The sequence below is a fragment of the Camponotus floridanus genome, unplaced genomic scaffold, assembly GCF_003227725.1.
Source record: "Camponotus floridanus strain SB8 unplaced genomic scaffold, Cflo_v7.5 scaffold4, whole genome shotgun sequence".
NCBI lineage: Eukaryota > Metazoa > Arthropoda > Insecta > Hymenoptera > Formicidae > Camponotus > Camponotus floridanus.
In genome coordinates this window covers 1,762,530-1,783,388 of record NW_020229547.1, presented here as the reverse complement: position 1 = coordinate 1,783,388, position 20,859 = coordinate 1,762,530, and the positions used below count along the sequence as shown (strand labels likewise).

Below are 20,859 nucleotides of genomic sequence, written 5' to 3'. Positions count from 1 at the left end.
ACTTTAAAATTATTTTTTAACCTGTACACTAAGTTTGTCGAGTCCGTTCTCTGTATACTGTTTTTTATTTCCTTAATTCCGTTTAAAGTATTTATAGAATAGTCTCACTTTTATAAGTTGCTTCATTTAATTTTTGAATCTTTAATAATATGGATTTATAGAAAAAACATGGATATATTAAACAATTTTTACAGAATTTAAATTAAAATGTAAATAGCTTAAAAATCGGTGAGTATCTATACGTGCATACACAATCGATCGTTGCTGACGTATATTTATTTGTATATTGTTTGTGCAAACAATGCAGATTTTTTTATTTACAGAGCAATGATTTAAATTCATAGATTTGAAACCTATGAATTCTCCCCACTTTAATATTTTTGTGAAAACGTGAGATGTTTTTTTAAAAAAACACATGCAGCTTTTATAATTAAAGTTACAACACTTTCGGTACACAAAACCGTTAATTATCTATTCACAATCTCTTTTAACCTTTTTTGTGAATTTTAGATGCAATTCAAAATATTTAAAATATTATTAATAATTCTCTCTATCTCATGATATTCTACTACTATTAATAATTTTTATTTTTTTTTTATAATTCCTCTAACGCTTTCCTTTATTTGTTTGTACAACGCCGCAGCACAAAAGACGAATGAATAATGATTTTCCCCGACAGCCACCTGGCTTTGTAATAACGTAATGAAATATGCATGCGCAAACAGCTATCTATACATTAGAATAGCGTCTATTATCTTCATAACGGTAATAATGAGGCACATATGTTGCAACGAATATCATATCGCAGAAAACAATAACGCTTACCGTTCACTATTTGCGATAAAATATACAGATCGAATATATAGTAAATTTTATTGTCCAATTGGCAGCTACATTTAACTTTAATTAAGCTTATTATTTATTATTGCGCGCTATATCGCCAACATCGGAAATGTTTTATTAACTGTAATCGATGAAGTGCCAATTCATTATATATATTGTACAAATAATAAATCTATATCTGGCTATCCATACCTAAATAAAAGCCGGATGATATAAAAAAGGAATAACACACCTATGTACTATACGTCCCCGTTCGACCAATCGTCTTTCTGATTGAAATATTGCTTATCGAATGTCGTGTTATTGCCATGATCTTTCTTCACTCGCTTATTGATTTGATCTTTTGTCGTTGCTTCAAAAGAATTACAAGTATATTATTACAAACACAAAGTTAGAGAATTTAATTTTATTCCCAAGAAAAGAATTCTGTTTTGTATTGTATCCACATATAAATATCTCAAAAAAGTTTTACACTTTTTCTAAATTATATATATAAATTTATGATGATCTTATTATCTAAAAAATAATAAAATAATAATTGTAAAGGATATAGGATAGTTCATTAATGATATATTACCGCGACAATGGCTTTTTCATTAAAAAATAGTAGTTTTGAGGATAGAAAAGTTTTATGATGCCTTATAATTCTTATAAACTTTATAATGAAAATAAAAAAATTTGAGGAACTAATAACATATTTATGCTATTCTAAACTATTTTATATTTTTTACATATATATATTTTATTGGCAAAATGTATGATATAGAATTATTCAAACTTAAAAGACCTTAAAAAATATATATTAATTCTTAAAAAAAAAAAAAGAAAATAATAATACTTTGTATAAAAAATATTGTTTAACATATTCGATTTGTTCATAAGAACTCTCTAGTTAATTGTTATCTATAATTAACAAGTCTAAAATTTTTTGAGATATTTATTCTAACGAAATATATGCACAACGAAAAATATGTATGTCTTGTTTCAAATTGTCCAAAAATTTTAACATTTTACATTTCATTTAATATCCATGAAAAAATTCATATCATTTATGGCTGCTTATAATGAAAGAATAATTTATCCTGAATGAAGAATGTTTTATCCTTTATCAAAGAAAATATCATTGTACAATACACAGTGCAATTTAAATAAAATGGATTAAACTTTATTAAGATTATTCTTTCTAACACACACAGCACATAATTTCCTAATTAGTAGTAAATAACATTCTATATTTGGTTCAATTTTTAAATATCTGACTCATTTAGATTTCGATTAATTTTCCATGTGCTTTTTCTTTTGCTGTCCATCCAATTCCGCATAAAAAAATATTTTTTATTTCACTTGTGATTTGTATTTATTTAAAAAACATAGAAGTATTCTCTTATAAGAAACATTTTTCATATATAATGCGCGTTCTTTACAAGACTTCGAAGTTTTCGACAATATCTTTACGTACTTTAATTTATAAACTCCAAGATCTGAAGATAAATCTAATTAAGATACTTAAGTACTCGCGACAAATATTTAACTCTTATCCTGGAAATTTATAATCACATTATATATACTTCTTAAATTTCTAAGACAAACTAAACTTCTCTAAAGAACTTCCAAATAATTCCAAAAGCCCTGTTTTCGGCTACAAGAAACATTCGAAAATCAACTTAAAGACAATGGGATGGCGTTGTAATAGTCATGAAACCAACTTCGTACAAACAACACGATTTTCTCAGTGAATATTTTCTCGCCTTTACTTTCACGTCAATGCATCGAACATTTTCTCGTAAGTGGAGGAAAAAAGCACTCTGATGAGATTCAGCCGCGATTTTAAAAGAGCTTTCATTTCATAGCGAGAGTGATGAGAGAGCGACTCTAGCAACGCTAGATATATTTCATGCAAAGCGACAAATGCTTGAAACAAGCCGCAACGATGTTTTTAAAATGTCGTCGACCATTACAAATATTATATTTCTCCGTTGAAAAAGTGATTTCTGAAAAGATTTAATATGGTAAATTTTTTTCTAAATTTATTAAAAATTTCACTCATATTAAAAATTTTAATTTAAAATAAAATAATTTAATTTTTATAATATTATAAAATCCTCCACACATACAAAACATATACTATACACATACACAAAATGTGAAATGTATCTTTTAAATAATATTGCAGATATAATAACTACTACATAATTATATAACTATAAATAATATCCGAGTAGTATGTTTGTTGTATAATAAAAAAGTGGGAAAATATCGAACTGTCGCAAAAATAACATTCTAATTACTCACAAAAAGTTCGCTTTCATAATAATACAAGTGCTACCGCCCAAGTCTAATAAAGCTCGAAAGTTTCTGAACGTTCTTCAGGTTCGCCTGAACTTTCGTTGGTGATGCGGTATAGCGGCGGTTTCATAAAATCTGACGCAGAAAAATAGAACGATGTAGCGCCCAACGCAAACGAGATAAACTTCTTCTAGCGCGAAACGAGCTTAAGCAAGCTGCTGTAAATTTTATCCCGCACTCCTGTACAAAGTAACAAATTTTCGCGCAAACGCAAACGCGCAAAAATTACCATTCTTTAATTAAAATTCACAGAAGTTTTATTTGAATGCATTGTATTTATGTCTTCAAATATTTCAATGCTTGTAATTGTTGATCAATCGTCTATTTTTCGTCTATTTAACGACTTTTTTTGTTATATTTATAGTATTTATTACTTTACTATAATCATTTTATAAAATACTCTATACATATTGTTAATCTATTTTTAAAGTAAACTCGAAATTAAGTAAAAACTTTGTTAGATATCAAATTATCAATAATTTTTGCATTATTAAAAAAAATAAAACATTAAATTTCGGAGGAAAAAATCTGATTCTTCAGTTAATTTGAGCCTTTTATTTAAAACGTGAAATTAAATGCAAAAACATATTAAGTGCTTAAAATTACAATGTTTATCATTCCTGTATTTCCTAAAATTTAAATAATCACCTTTAAATTGGCCGAAAAAAAGAATACATACTAATAGGTGCAGAACATTTTGTACATTTATCGTATTAATTAAATAAAAATGTAATTTGATCCAAAATATTGAATAAATTTGAATACTTGATCGAAAGTAATTGCAAACTTTGTATAATAGGTTGCTCAAGGAGAGAACAAATAGATTCTCAAATACTCGTACAGCGCACGTGTGAAATGTGTTACAACCTACGTTTCTCTCGTGCCTGCACTTTTGCCTCCAGGCTATTAAATGTTACAATAATATATTTTGAGTACGTTCCGAGTATCTCTTCTTTTTTATATCCGTGCAGAAATAAAATACACATAGCTCGTATATCCATCGGAAGCGAATTATTCCCACGCAAGCTTACCGTTTTCCATATATATCGAAATTGCAACAACACAAATCGTAAACCGTTAAATTGCGATCCATTTTAAAATAACATTTCATTATATATGTTTTACATTTGGAATCATAATTACATGTAACAAATAGGAATAAATATTTATTTTAGAATTTACAAGAACATGCACGTGCGCACAACTTTTCTGTAAAAATAAATTTCTGCATTCTAAATTTACCGAATAAATTAACAACATTAAATTATATCTATAGGATAAACTTATTAATCTTTTAATATGCATATTTCAGACAAAATTATTAAACAGATACAATCTAATAATTCTCTAATCTTTTCTGATTATTTCAACTAACAAAATTTCTGTTCTTTTGCTCTAATTCAAGATTGACTAAAAATTAAATTATTATCATTGTTTTCCAAAAATAGTGGAAAATGAAAAATTAAGTAGATTTATGTAAAAAGATATTTCTATTAAGCATATCTTAATGAATGCGATTCGTAAAGATATCGAAAATATATAAATATAGATAAATATAATGCTACATAAATAATTCTTTATCTAATTTTACTATTTTCCCAGTCATAAGATCATATGTAAATAGTTATCTCGGCTATAAGATTTACAGAATTATACTCCTCAATAAAAAATATCAGAAAATTAAATATCTAAAAATAGACATTATTCACTGCGCTATGTACAATACATATTGTATATAACTATCTAATCGAATCAATGTATAATCTCCGTGATTCATTGAACTGATCTAAGAAACTGTTCTCGATAGCGAAATCGAGAATCAAACTTCACTTCACTCGAGCGCATCTATTGTCGATCATTAGATGCAGCTAATAAAGTATTCCTTGCCTTGTACCAAGTTTCCAAAGAGCCAATTGCAACTCCTCACGAATAATAGCGTTACTGTGCAGTGACAATCTCTTTACTGCTACGAATTATAACTTCCTGTAGTAATATGTATTACACCGTTTAAGAGAACAATGCGCAAGAAGTTATATATATATAATCAAAGCAAAGGATTTAATTTGTGTAAAAAAAGTTGCAAATATAATTCAATTTAAAGAATAATAATTTTAGTATTTATAATGATTTCGTAAATTAATAATAATAAAAAAGAAATAGAATAATTATTGTAAATTTTGAGCGTAAATTTGACCTACAAAATATTTCATTAGGTCACAAGAGAGAGAAATATTTAAGATATTTCACGTTAAATTTGTAAACAAAATTTTTATTGTTTGTTAAAAATTTGATATATTTTAATAGAATTTTCAAAAAAATTATGAAAAAATTAAGCACTCCATAAATCCAATATTTAATCACAAAAATTTTATTAATTTTAATTTTAATCAAATTTTAATCAACAAATTCTTTTTGAGAATTAAAAGCTTTGTCAATATATTTAATTTTGAATAAAATAAAACTTTTTTTTAACACGTCGCATACCATAACCGTAATATGATATTCATATGATATGATATGATATGATAATATAAAATATATTAATAATATAAAATATATGATAATATAAAATAACCTTTTCTATCATTTTAATTTCAAATTTCTCGAAATTGTAACGCGATAAAACATTTTAAAAAGATGATCTTTAGCATTAAAAATTATGAACAATAATTACTATTCATAACAAAAAATAGTAATTATTACTCAAAAAAATCTTTAATATTAAATCTATGATCTGAATATATTCTCTCTTGCAAAATGAGTTTAAGAACTTCTCGAGTTTATGAAAAAAAAAATTATCTTTTATTATATTGTAGTGTAAAGTACAGCTTTGTATACTACTTTTAAAAATGTGAAAGAAATATCTTATCGGGAGCCGGAGAAAATCGAGCTTGAAAAGTTACAAACTAAATATATCATCTTTCTAGTCATTCATACGGCTCCCTCTTATATTCCCAGAGCATATTATCGCTCCGAACTTGGATAATTTACATCAATCTTTCGCTCGATCGTGTCTGAACCGTTGATATGGACGAGGAGGAGCATTGCGAAATGAAGCCGTCGAATGTGACTCCTCTATCGCCCATCGTCGAACTGAAGTTTAAAGGTGAAACACGCCGGTGCATTCTGCCAGCGACAGCTTGCAGCTGCAGTTTGCGAAACCGCGCCGCTTTATGGATTAACGAGCGTCCGCACTTTCGCGAAGTTTCACGTAACACAGTCGCAAAGTACTGGCGAATTCGCGATGGAAGTTTCTAGCGCGAATGTGGGCACTAGCAAAACGAATTTCTGATTAATTGCTACCGTAACGGATAATGAATGCTCCATGCGACGCTATGTGCTCGACGACCCTTGAAACTTGCCTATTGAGGTATATATAATTTGTTATTTTCGAAACGAAAAGTTTGTTTCTCTATCTATCAAATTTGAATGAAATTCAGGAAATGAGTATATATACGTCAAACCCCGAAACGTGCAACGTCCTTTAATCATCTCCTCCATCATTCATTCGATTAATTCATCAATGTGAAACTATAGTTACAAATGAGGTAATAAAGATTAATAGACGTCAATAGATGAAGCACTGAATTCGTAAAACTTGTAATAAGTTAACTTTAAAGTGTTTCTATTTACACTAGAAACAGAAGAAAGAGGAACACAATTCCATACGATTTCTGCATCTTTATTTTTATTTAAATCTTTTTTAACGAGTTATAATTTCACTTAATTATAAATGTATTCGAAAATTTTTATATATATATCTATATATATATGTCATACTTCTTTTATCTACACTTAATTAAAAAGCGAAACAGAGGTGAGCCTATCAAAACATGGTCGTTTGCAATTAAGCCAGTCCTAAATGCACTTTTATTTCGATAACAGCGTACGCGAATTCGAACTTGTTCTTCACAATACGAATTAGGCTTGAAGCCAGATAGCTCATTTTAGCGAAAATAGAGACCATTTTCCTACTCGTCCTCTTTCTGTTCTTTAGACTTCTTTTTAGTGATAGATACTTTGTTTCCTCTGTAGAACGCAAAGCATTTTTCTTTCAACATGTTTCACCGATTTTTTGTCTCTTAACATAAAATAACGAGGAAACGGAAAAAGTTGCTGTTTTGTGAGTCGGAGACAATTATTATGACAACTAATAATATCTCGGAAAATAATTAAGAAAAAAGTTTAATATTATTTTATTTCTCTTATTATATATCATTTATATTTTTATCTCATATAAAAATGATCTCTAACTAATTATAAGAGTATTTTCTTCGAACCAGTGAACTTTCAATCGATCTTTCTTTAACGGAAAATGCACTCAACAAGAAACATTGTATATATTACTGAGATTTCTTTAAATATATTCTATATGTATAACTATATTTTTACTTCTATATGTAAAAGAAGTAAAAATAACTTCTAAATCTTGGTAATTTTTATCTCTCTAATAGTTTTCACCAGTTCTATTATATAGGTGTAATATGTAGAATGAGAAAATCTGAGCAGTATTTCGTGAAAATCTTTTTATCTACATTTTTTTTCGCACAGACCATTTCCCAAGTGTGCTATTCCAATAGTATTTTCAACTGCGAAGCATATTAAACTCGAGAACACGACAAGCGAGCTCATTAACTGACGCGATTCCTAAAAATCTTCGTGATAAATCTGCCCGCGCGACTCCGCAAAAAAAAAAAAGATTATGCTCTTGAGAACATGCAGAAAGACGAGACTACTCTCGAATGAATTTCGGTGGATTCGCCGAAGGATCATAAATCGTTCGTTCTCTCGATGCCCTTTTACCAGAGTCTTGTGCTTTTTTTTTCTTCTCTCTTTCTCTCTTTCTCAATAATAAATCCAAGATTTCGAATTTCATTTTTTTTTTCCTTCCTTCTCTCAGATTACGGTCGACGCGTGGCCGGATTTGAGGACAACGCCGAAACGACAGAGAAGAAAGAAGTCCGAGAAAGAGGGACTTGAGAGGAGGCTTCGATCGGCTCGATACCGATGGAGCCGTCCTGATGCAGACCGCGAAACTACGCGGGGATTACCCGATCCGTTCGTCGGACTAATTCCACGGCAGACCCCGGTGATTTCGCGGAGCAACGTGTTACGCCGTTCTCTCATCTCCCTTGACGGCGCGACAGACCCAGCCACTTCCACTTCCTCCACCCCACGTGGCCGCACCATCACCTGATAAGGTAAGTTGCTCTTTCCGTCGAAGCTATCATACTATTGTCGAGCGATTGCACAGTGTGCGATGTGCATTAAAGATGATAGATCGTTTCGAGATGATAACTCGAGTCTCGTATCACTTGAAAATGTCGATCGTTGATAAGAATCTTCGATATTACCCTATATTTAATGTTGCATAAAATGCGACATAAATTAGCAAATTTTTATCTGCACGGAGAAAAATGTATACTGCATTCAAGTAAATATTATTTATTTCAAGTATATCATAAGTTTGTATATTCGCAAATATATCACAAGTTTATACCACAGGCATTTATTTAATTGAATATGTTCTGCATTTTAGTAAGTGCAGTATTTTAGTCAAGAATATTAAATTAAAACAAAAATTTGGTTTGCTTACTACAAGAGTTGACGTAAAGTAAGTTTGATTTTTCTTTGATACAACTTTACAATATTCTTGAACAGAAAATAAATTCTTCTTTTGAGTACATGATAATGAGATTTTCTAACACTTGTAACGAGTATATTTTAAGACTATTATCAAGAATATATTTCTTTGTTGAAGAAAACTATTACTTAAAAAAAGAAAAATAGACTGAGTAATCGCTTTTCTTGGCAGTAGAATGATATTTTTCTCTGTGTGGTTAGGTAATATTTATATTAATATTTATGTATATTATCTGATAATATTTTTAACAAGTAAAAAGTGTATACCATATGCTCGGAAATTATTTTACAACAATTTCATTAATATTATCTCCTGTATATTATAAATTTAATCAATTTAATAGCAGACGAGATTCTTAAACAGAGTAAAGCTTCTTTAAAACATTGCACTTTTATATAGTAATTCGCTCTATCAGTATATTTAGAATGCAGTATATTCAGTTCCACGTATATTTGAAAGAATGCGGGAATATTTGTCAAGATCAATTTCTGATATAAATAAAATTAAAATTGAAAACAAAAATATTACCGGAGCAAGAGATCGGCAACAAACTGATGAAAAAATTATAAATTTCTTATCTTCTTTATTTCTTTAAGTTTCTCCCATATTATATAATATTACATATAATATTAAATATAATTTCTCAATATTATAATATTACATATACATGGAGATAGATTATAATATTACATGATGGAGATAGATCTAATTAAATTCAAAGCTTCGCAAACAAAATTCTATCGCTGCACACTATGATAATGCAATAGCCATTTATGTTCTTGATCCGATATGTTGATTAATCTCTTCATCGGATTATAGTACACACTACTATCTGATAAGGTTCGCCAATTGATCGTATACGTCGGAGCACGCCACGATCTGACTACTCTGTCCACACTCGCCATGTGTTTGCACAAGGTCTTAAGATCCTTGGCGGGCCCTGGTTTGCACGAAGACGTTGATGGACGAGCGTGTACACGCAGATCGGTCCATTTCATGCTATACATCATGCGATAATCGACTTCATAAGAGCAATGTGCGTAGAAACACACCGCCCGGTATCGCGGTATCAGCAATTACTCCGTTTAAGATGTATGCTCGGCACAAACATCATTCGAGAAACTGCATTTCACGAGGCGGAAATGTCGCGACAAAACACCGTTCTACTTAGCTTTAACTTTGTATAAGATGGGTTTTTATTACAGAGATTTTACGCGATATATATTACTAGAAATTGATTTTTAATAATGTGATTTCCGTCTAAAAAGAACGATGTGCGAATAATAATAATACCCTGGCATCATAAATAGAAAATTTTCTGCAAATATTCTATCGTAAAATATATATTTTATTTTCACTCAATTCTAACATTAGTCGCCGATATTAGATTTCATTCAAATTAAGAGCGTAAAATTTTTCCATTTCTTGTTTTATCGCTCCTCAACCGCCAGTATTTCAGTTTCCGTTGTAATATCGCGCGAGGTTTGCATCGTAATATTGAAGTGCAACAAACGACATGCGAATTTTTCTCTTTTTTTTTTTCAAAAAATTCCGTTTTTCTTTCGCATGTAGTTATTTGCCCGAATGACATTTTGAAAAAAATAACACGAGGATATGTTTTTCGCACTACATCGAGCGAATACAAAAATTACGGAATAGCTTGAAACAGTCATATTCAACAAGAGACGTATATAGACGATGATTATCCTACGCAAAAAAAAATTACTAGCAGCACAACGGTATAAAAATATGCGTTTCTGCATATTATCCCGTTGCTGGAGGCAAGTACGTACGAGGCTCGCAATATTCGAGATTCCTCGAATTATTCTATGGCACTCCACGAATGTCATTGCGAATGAATGCATTCACATAATTCTGCGCCGTCTCATAAGCATGCATTATGTGAGTACTCAATTCTAACGAGATGCAGCATTCTCAATCGTTTTTTGAGGTAACTGGGTCAGGCTTAAAATTGTTGGCAACTTTAAACGCATATGCTTAAAGTCTTTCTTTGCATTAATATGATAAAAGAAATATTTTTCTTTTATTAAGAAAAAATTTTTCATTTGTTTAAGAAAATATTACGTTCCTCTCTTTTAAAAAACAATCTATATATATGCCATTTTAATTTCTAGTTTTTAATTAACGTATATTTTCTTTTTTTCTTCTTCAGTTTATATTTTAAATCTCGCAGTTGGTAGATTATTTCACGCGTACCGGGTGTCAAAATTCAAAATATTGTAAACTGTGTTTTTATTTTAAAACATCAACGATGGAGAAATTCGATGTCCACAAAACGGAATTATTCATCGGAAACCTAAAAGGGTGCTTTTATTCGTCGATCGCATCGAATTTTGTGCATCGCTCACGTCGCGTCGGCGAAAAACTATCATCAAGCTGACCTTTTTGCACGGCAAATGTTAAACGATAGGCAAAAAATTGCCGTATTTCTTTCACAAATTGGCACTCGAAACTTCAATCACTAACTATACAGCTTCCAGATGCAGGGCTGCTGGATTACGTAAAATATATAGATTAAAATATATTCATTATTAATAATCTGAAAACTTCAGCCTGAATTTTTATATATTTAAATCGTAATTCGAACAATTCAATAAATACTATACTAATATTGAATTTAAATATAATTGGATATAAAGATTATCGCAATTCATTAGGCGCGACCTGATTGCAGCGCATGTTTTACATATGTATAAATTCTGATGTAAACATGTCGAAATAATTATGATACGAGTAAAAGAGAAAAAAATTTCCATTAAATATTAAAATAATTTCTATCAAATTTTACAAATAAAATTTAATAAAATTTAAAAGTAAATTTGCTCGGAAATGCTTTAGAATTTCAATATGTGGATATATGAATACACGCTATAAATATGCTATCAGTTTTTCAATCATCGATTGTTAGAAAATTATCGCGTTAAATAATCGATAAATAACTTTTCCGCTCGTTGATAATTATTTTGCAAACAAAGATCATTTGTCTCCTATTTTTAATGAAATCTATGTTAACTCAACATTTGTATTTCTAAGATATAATATAAATAATTTACATGTAAATTATAATTTACATATAAAAGAATCACTAATAATATGATTTTAGAAAAGCTTACTATAAGCATATATCTCTCTTCTTTATATTTATGCTATAATTTGATATTATTTTTTATATTCTCATTTTTTTGGTATGATTATGTTGATTTTTGAAAAATGTTAAAGCTAAGCTATTCAATCCTATTCCTTTAACAACGTTAATGTCATATTAAAAGCATCAAAATTTTTAATATTTTTTTAAAAGTTACATACTGTATTCAAATATTAAAATATTCATCGTATATAATACTTTTTGGATGTAAAGAGAGATTAAGATTATGCTAATATATAATTTTAACACAAACAAAAATATAATTTTAACAATATTATAATGAAAATGGGAGATAAGTAGACCACGATAATAAAATTGGCATAAGAGAGTCCCCTCAATTTTAATATAACTTTAATATATATTATTTAACATGTAGTATAACAAGATTAAAAATAATGAAAAGTAATATTATTTTGAAGAAGAGAGAGTTTCATTGATTCTTCTCACATCTCTTTCTCAATATTACACGAACGCGTACAAAAGGAGGAAGAAAAGAAAAGAGAATAATACAAAGATAAAATAAACATTTCAGAGCTGGAGAAGCGGCCGCAGCCGCAGCCGCCTCGGAGCTCTGAGGAGCTGGAGGATCTGCACAAGCTGCTGCACTTCCCCGAGGAGGTGGCGCTCAGGTTGACGGAAAGCGAGTACCAGCTGTTCTACCAGGTACCGCCGCACGAGTATCTAAGGCACGTGGCGCAGGATCAGACCACGTTGCAAAAACCTGCCAGGCCACCCCCGTCGCCGAGTCGCAGCTGCAGCAACCCCAGCACCATCAACAGCTCGACCCAAACCGAGGATGAATCTTCCTGGCCTGTTGTCACAGCGTATTCGACCGTGCAGACCCTCATCAATCGTTTTAATGAGGTATACTAGCCCTTCCCTTTCTTCTACTCTTCTCTTTCTTCTCCTTAAATACTTGCATCCCAAATTGCTTTGCGAGAAACGATAACATAGAAAAAGTTCCGTAAATTCGTCCTTAATAAGCGTAATATCATCATAACATTCGATTCGTATAAAATAAAAAGAATAGTGGCTATTGTAGTAATATATGTGAATCACCATCACGAAAGCTCGACGCTTAGAACTTCCAATCTTCCGCTTTCATCAGGCGCTTTTAATGAGGTATCTACTTCTCGGCTTTTCAGTGGCTTTTCGTACGTTTTCGCCCGACACTTTCATCTACTTACATCATTCTTACACTCGTATATTCGTATACATGTACGCGGATATCACCTGACCTCGCTTACCCACCGTTCCACCATCTGCCATTTCCCACTCTAAATTCTTGTACAAGGTTGAAAACGTCGGATTTTCCATTTCTCTTCTTTCCATGCCGTTCTCTTTATCACTAAACTAAACAAAAGCCTCGGGGACCGCGGACGGCGTTGGAAAATTCTGAATGACATTCTTCTCAGGAAGTTGCAACGTTCCCCGACTTCCTCGCAAAAACGATCTTTTTTATTTCATTTTGTGAAACTCAAGTAAAACCCAATAAAAAATCGAGCTAACGAAGTGTTTAATATTTCAATCTTTGCTATTGTCATCGTGTTAATTTACATCCCTCGTATCACTGAACTGATGGTTGAATGTTTCTAATGCCATCTCTAATTAAATCTGTAACTAATTTTAATAAAGTGACTCACACATATCGTTTAACACGTTTCGTAAAAACCAAAAGAAATAAATCGTGAATTAAACATTTATTAAATTACACGATTACGTAAATATGGATTGCGGCCAAAAACTCACATCGCAGATGCATTATTCAACCTATTCAATTCAACGATATCAAATTCTAATTATTATATGTAAAGTGATAGTATAATAACGTGATAGTATAATAACATGATTATTGGCAGATGAGATAATCATTATTACACACTTGTTAATCATTATTACACATTTGTTAATCAGGTAAGCTCATGGGTCACTCACGCGATCACCAGCGGTGCTACGATAGAAGAACGACAGGCGGTGCTGTCTTGTCTTCTACGAGTTGCGCTAACCTGTTGGAATACCGGAAACTTTAATTCAGCCATGGAGATAATCGCCGGTCTGAAGTAAGTATACAACATCTGCCATTAACGCGAGTATCGGCGTTAAATCTCACTAACTTAAAAGATCAATCTTTGAACGGCTATCTCTTAGTTCCTGCAATATTCACTTTATTACGATCCATAAGCCAGCCTTATGTATGCTCCAACTAAGTACGAAAGTCGTAATATAATTTCTTGTTCTCGCACCGCATTACGGAAGTCCATCCATCTTCATCCTTGCGTAAGTATCTAACCGCAAGGACAAAGTTGTTGTCGGCACCGATAGATCATTACGAAAGACGACCGCAACACGCATCCCGTCACCCTTAAGTTTTGATCGGATTAAAGACTTAACTGCCCGCTGCCGCGCGCGTACGCGTAACTATAATTATATGGTGTCGCATTATAATTGGTTAATTTATTGAATTAACACGCACGAAACTCGAGAGGATTTTCAGAGAATTTTATGTTAAAAATTTTAAGAATTTTGTATCAAAAATTTTATTTAAGTATTAAAATATATTAAATTTATATTATTTTCTCAACAAAAAATTATGATAAATGCACCGAATATAAAATTGTAATGTAATATTTAACCAGTTTAATCGTCTTAAACAATTTCCACAGCTAACAGGTTGAAATGAAATTGTTATTTTAATAGGATTATTTATGAAAATTCTTCTTCTTGAAAAATTACAATTTTCTCTTGCACACGCATATTTTTGCAAATTTGAAATAAATAAAATTAAAATTTTGAATTGCACACGTCATAGGAGGTAAAGATTTGTAAAACATATAATCTCCAACAGATTTGTGACTCCGAACTCGAGACTTTTTTGAATATGTTACAGGATATTGCGACTTCCGGAATCATGCTCATTCAATTAATCTTTTTTTCAATCTATAAGTAATCCTGGATTCACATATTTTTCTATACTGAAACAATAAACTACTTTTCTATTTGAATTTATTATTTCAAAGATAAAACAAACAATCTGAATACATACATGCATAGATCGAGTTTTGTCGTAAATGTAAACTATAAAACTAATTAAGGAAAACTACCCTAATACTAATGGAAAATAGCAAATGTTTAATTTTAAGAGCGTTTGTAATTGTTTATAAAGCAATTATTTAAAAAAACTTTGCGCATCTTTTTTGTGACGATTGCATGATTCACGCAGTCTTGTAAAATCCATTAAAAGCTCAATTAAAATGGTTTACTTTCTTAATAAGCAGGACTTATGAAGTATTACTTTTTGAATGAACCATTCATTCTTGTGAGAAAAATTATTTTTCGCTTGGAAGATAAACTTAAATAACATATAAACAAATTCAGAAAATAAAACTCTATCGATAATAACTATATATTTAATATAAAAAAATAAAAGATGTGTCTTTATTTGCGTATTCTCTTATTGCACAATTGCGTTTTGAAAAATTGCACAGAATTTTTGGAAAATTAATTTAGCAAAAATGTACTTTCGAAAAATATCAAAGCATCATAATAAAGATTTACATTTGCAGATATATAGTAATTCTAATGATTTTTATAGTTTAACGTGATTTTAACAAATAGAAAATCTGAAATTCTCAACTCGTCGTTATCTAAAGATCCATGTATGAAAGGATCCATAAAGCGAAATATTCTCATCGCAGTTCAACTTTTTTAGAAATATCCGCGTTTTTTAATAAAAAAACTTCTGATTCGTTTTGACATAGAAAGGTATCTTTTTATTAAGATACGTATTATATTAAGCAACGTGCTAATAAGTGAAACAGTAAGACACTAAGCTTCTTAGTTGTTATACAAGTATGATATTAAATTTCGAACTTTCATCGATAATAACTTATCGCAATATCTCTAGAAATCGGATCAATCCGTACTTGATACGATTACAAGTGAATTTCTTTGCGGAATGAAGTTCGTATTACGCAAGCAGCGATCTACGAAATATACAGATCTTTCCGATAGCAAATCAAAGACTATTCAACAAGTACTCTTACTTTTGAAATGTATCCTCTCTATTATACATCATTGGACAAGATCCAATCTTGACAGAGATTTAAATCTCTGGAAAATAACGATACTTTTCGAACTTTAGAATCTTTGATATTTTTGCAACCATGTATATGAAATTTGTGACGAACGAGCGATCAAAGATGCTTTGTCCACTCAGGCTTCCAGTCGATCGTAACCAGTCACTACAGATTTCCTACATCATAAAGATGCATCCATCTCATAAAATATTTATTAGAATCAAGTATCTTTCGCGAATAACTCGATTTACGCAAATTTGGCTTATGAACATTGAGACATACTTATTCTAATTGTCATTCCTGAATATTATCTTCGTAAAATTTCGATATTTTTAATATCGCGTCTGTTTTCCTGCCGATATTACATTATTTTCCGCTTGGAAATTAAAGTCAATAACTGTAATTTTGTTAGATTTTAGTGAAATCTGAAATTAGCATAATTGCATCGATTTCAACCCCCATTCTTCATCTGCGTTTCATTGTTGTTATTCAGATTTGATTGCATTATTATTTAAGTATTTTCGAACATGCGTGTGCTCTCAATTCATATGTTTATAAAAGATTAACATAATTACACATAACATTTCATATGAATTATATAACTTGACTAGCAATAATTATTACGTAATTTGTATATATATATACAAATTTCTGCTGTATGTATACAACAGAACTTGGATTTCAAGTGGGAAACCGGAGAATGTTCATAGCTTGATTGAAATACTTATACCAGACTCCCTTTACTCCCTTTACTCCCTTTGCTCTCGGCTGACGCATAAATGTTATGCGATTTGCTCCAGGCTGTGTTCTCATACTATACTATAGCACTTTACATATCTTATCAGAACAAGTGATAGTAAGTGTATTATTATTAAACCATAACACAAGAAATATGTCATTTGCTAATTATAACAAAACTCATTGTGTATAAAAATGTTTTCCCAATTGTAAATTGTTACTTAATATTTATTTACTTATGTACGTAATATTAGAAGAGAAAAACCTTTATACCATTTTTAATTTCAAATCCTTAGAAGTTTCTCACTAAAAATGTAAAATAAAAATTTTTATTCGCAGATATTTACTAAATTGCTTCTCTTTATATTACAAGTTTATATTACAATTTAAATAAGATTTTGGCAAATTTTAGAATAATAATAATCTAAACCGAGATCAGAGCATGTCTAGATGTTTGATATTCATAAAAATTGATTAAATTATTAAATTATTATGGAAAAATGAATTCTAAATTAAAATTTTAATTTAAAAAATACGCAAAAAGAAAAATTAAAAAAGAAAAAAACGGTACAAAGTAGAGTACACGATATAAAGTAGAGTGTAACAAAAATATGCTATAACATAAAAATATAAAAAGCAACATATGAATATTCATTTTATACGATCGGTTTATTTATTAATTATTTAGATGATAATTACATTTAACGTAATTTATTGTAAAATTATTTACTGAGAATATGTATGCAATTTTCTTCTACAAACTATTGGAGCCACAGAAATTCAAAGTAAATTGTTAATTATACATATTTCTTTTGGCAGGATTTATGTTTCGTCGAAAAGCAAGGTGACTTCGTGATAATTCGTTTTTTATTGAGAGTACTCCGTAAAAATTTTCTCAAACACTACGACTATATACATTTCATTCTGCGAATATTTCTCGACTCAATGCCCATCTCCCGAACCGATTGAATGACGTAATCGCATTATTTCGTGAAGAAGTTCTTTCGGAACTGCGACCTCTTTCAATCCGATGTCTCGTGAGAAAAATGGGGTGATCTCTCGTTGAAAAGTAAATTCAAGTAATGAATGTGTGTCATTAATTTCCTAGAAATCAACGAGTACAACCAGTTCGCGCATTCGCCCGTAAAATCGTTCTCTTACCCGTTTAACAATTAATTCTCGCCTGGCGCAAAGGAAGTGTTGAAAAAAAGTACAAAGCGATATTCGCATGTTGAACTTTTAAAGTTTTAAAGCACAACTCGCGGAAAGTTTTTGAAAACGTATCGCTGTTTTGAAAGGAATTCTTGATTGAGGAAATTTGATTAATCATCGTACTTTATGCTATCGTATCTAAACGTCAAAGCACTATTTTTATTAAAGTTTCACTCGCGAATCTGTTTGTAAATGAAACTTTTTAAGATTATATTTTGCATTATTAATTTATATTTTTATTACGCACGGTCACAATATACAGGTATTATATGTAAAGATGTATAAAAAGACATGTCATCAAAAACATCTATACCTAAAAAATAATCGATATATTAACTTAAATTAGTTTAATATTGTTATTTGTACTTATTTGGAAGAAAAAAATATTCAAAGAGATTTTCGTAAGGAACAAGCTATTTATATATCTGAACATCTGAAGAACAGAATAAATTACTTTTTATTAGAAAATTTCTTGCCGATTTGGAAACTATACGGAAAATATATTTGAAAATTCTGATCCCAATATTCCACGTGCAAATATAAATGAAGAAAACGCCCCTATGTATCTCAGAAATTTAATTTAAAGAAGAAAATACGAAAGGAACGAAGATCGACTTTACTTCCACTTGAAGAACTCAAGATAGATTGACTTTCTCACGCCATTGATAAATTTTTAATCGATCTCTGTGAAGTAATATACAGTTGTAATGAAATGTATTACGTATCGATGTCGGTAGTTATTGACCCTAACCGAAATACTGTAATAACTATCGTCCGTTCAATCGACGACTCGGAAGCTACGGAGGAAATTGCATCGATGAGGGTAACATCACTGCTAATAGAAATTTCTATGGGGAGAGAGGGGATTTTATCCGCGCCGATTTACGTCTGCCATTCGGTCATCGCTTTCGTCCTTTTCACGGATAACGATGCTCATCGTCATTAAATGTCACTGTGCCTTTTATACGCTCTACGAAACGAACGAATTTTGCCTTAAGTGGTATAGTGGAAAACCTTTACGTTTGTTACCATCGGAAAAAGCAGCGCGGAAATAAAATACTTTTTATTGCCCGAGACCACTGTAAAGCTACACACACCCTGTGCTCGTCCTGCGAATGAGAAGATAAAAGTTTCGTGCGGGAGTATCGTTTTAGAACGATCGTTGCACACCGGCTAACTGTCCTACGTTACTCGGAAACATTTTCACCCGGCATTCGGAGCTAACTAGCCCGCACGTTATGGAGAATGCTTAAAGAGAGAAGATAATTAACGCCGTAGTAACGAACGTTTCTCGATTTTCAACGACCGCTAGTATGCGAGGAAACTGTTTGCATTGAGCGCGACATGTTGTTTCATCCGGGACATCGAGCTTAATTTTGAGAATCGTATACACAAATGTAAATTGTCGTAATTATATTTCGCTGCACACTTACGACGTGCTGAGCTGACGATTAAACGTTTTCTCAATAATTATGCAGTTTCAGAAATATTGATCTTTTAGACTATTATATTATTTAGATTTTTTTTTTTGATATGTATGGAAATTTAAAAATCAAAATTTCTGATTAGAAAATTATATTTTCTACAGGAAAAATGAATATATTATATTTGTAGCTTTTTAATTCTCACTTAAATAAAAAATAAATAAATAAAACAAAAGATGAATATATATATTACAAACATTATAAATTGTTTCAAGCAAACTTATATAATAATGAATTATTATGTTTCCAAGAAAAAAATTTTATTTTTTCTTAAAAGAAAAAAAAATTTATTTTGTTTCTCAATTTTTCCTTTCATTACTCCTACCAAATTAATTTAGTATTCAACTAATTAATGCTTTTAGCATAGCATTAACTGCTTCTGAAATTTATACCTTAGTTGAAATTAAGCTTAGTAATTCTATGAAGGGTAAACTACTGTGTAATGTCGGTGTATAAGATTGAGGTATTAGATGGGAATTAACGTACGTTACTTCAATTGAGTATTACTTAGTCAAAGTATTAAATCTCATTTATAAGTAATACCCGCTAATCTCTTGACCAACAATTTAATCGCTAAATCGTTTACGTGTTTCACAATTTAAATGACATTCTTATACTTATCTTTATTTAATTTATTATATTTATTATATTATATTAATATGTAAAATAAATATAAGAAAAAATAATATATTAAAATAATATATTAATTGAAATTACTGTTATTCAAGTACAATATCATAATATTATTTAAGAGGAAATGACGAAACAAATTTTTATTCTTTAGCAGTTTAATCTTGAATGCCTGAAGAGACGTCTATTGTCTAATCACAAGTATATTGTCTGTATTCCAGATCCAACAAGCTAAAGCCGTTTTGGCATAGCGTGAACGAGCCTATACCGGTTATGGAATATCTCTCCTCCGCTCTTCTGTCTTCCGAATATGAGCATGCACTCGCTCGCGCTCTCGCGATGCCGGAATGTCCTGTGGTGCCATTCTTTGGAGCCTTCCTGCGCGAGCTACGGGAAGTTATTGCATGCGAAACAAAGGTAAATTATTACAAGGACTATCTCATATGTTTTCCTTATTATTTAATAATGCACTTTGTGTGCACTTTGAATGTAAACAAAACACATTTACACGACTAGATGTTCTAGGTTGTCGTTAAATATGTAGATGAAAATCATTTAAATCTGCTTGAACAAACACACTTAAATGCTACACGCTTGTACTCTCGCCTTTTATAAACACTGTGAATAATTTATCGAGTAATTTTGGTTGTGCTACTTCTCCACTAAGAAGATCACGTCAACGCAAGACAACGATTCAACAGACAAGATTGAGTGCATTCA

General features: G+C 30.5%; 1 protein-coding gene across 2 annotated transcripts in view; it reads left to right on the top strand.

Annotated features, from left to right (window-relative positions):
• LOC105253013 (1-phosphatidylinositol 4,5-bisphosphate phosphodiesterase epsilon-1) overlaps positions 1-20,859 on the top strand; it is a 120,214-nt gene that overhangs the window by 80,566 nt on the left and 18,789 nt on the right. The window contains exons 5-8 of one of the 2 annotated variants that reach the window (XM_011260747.3): positions 8,090-8,390; positions 12,532-12,863; positions 13,914-14,059; positions 20,361-20,556. In XM_011260747.3, the coding sequence (XP_011259049.1) occupies positions 14,037-14,059; positions 20,361-20,556 (219 nt within the window). In that variant the 5' untranslated portion in view covers positions 8,090-8,390; positions 12,532-12,863; positions 13,914-14,036. The other variant, XM_025411418.1, reaches the window with a different exon arrangement.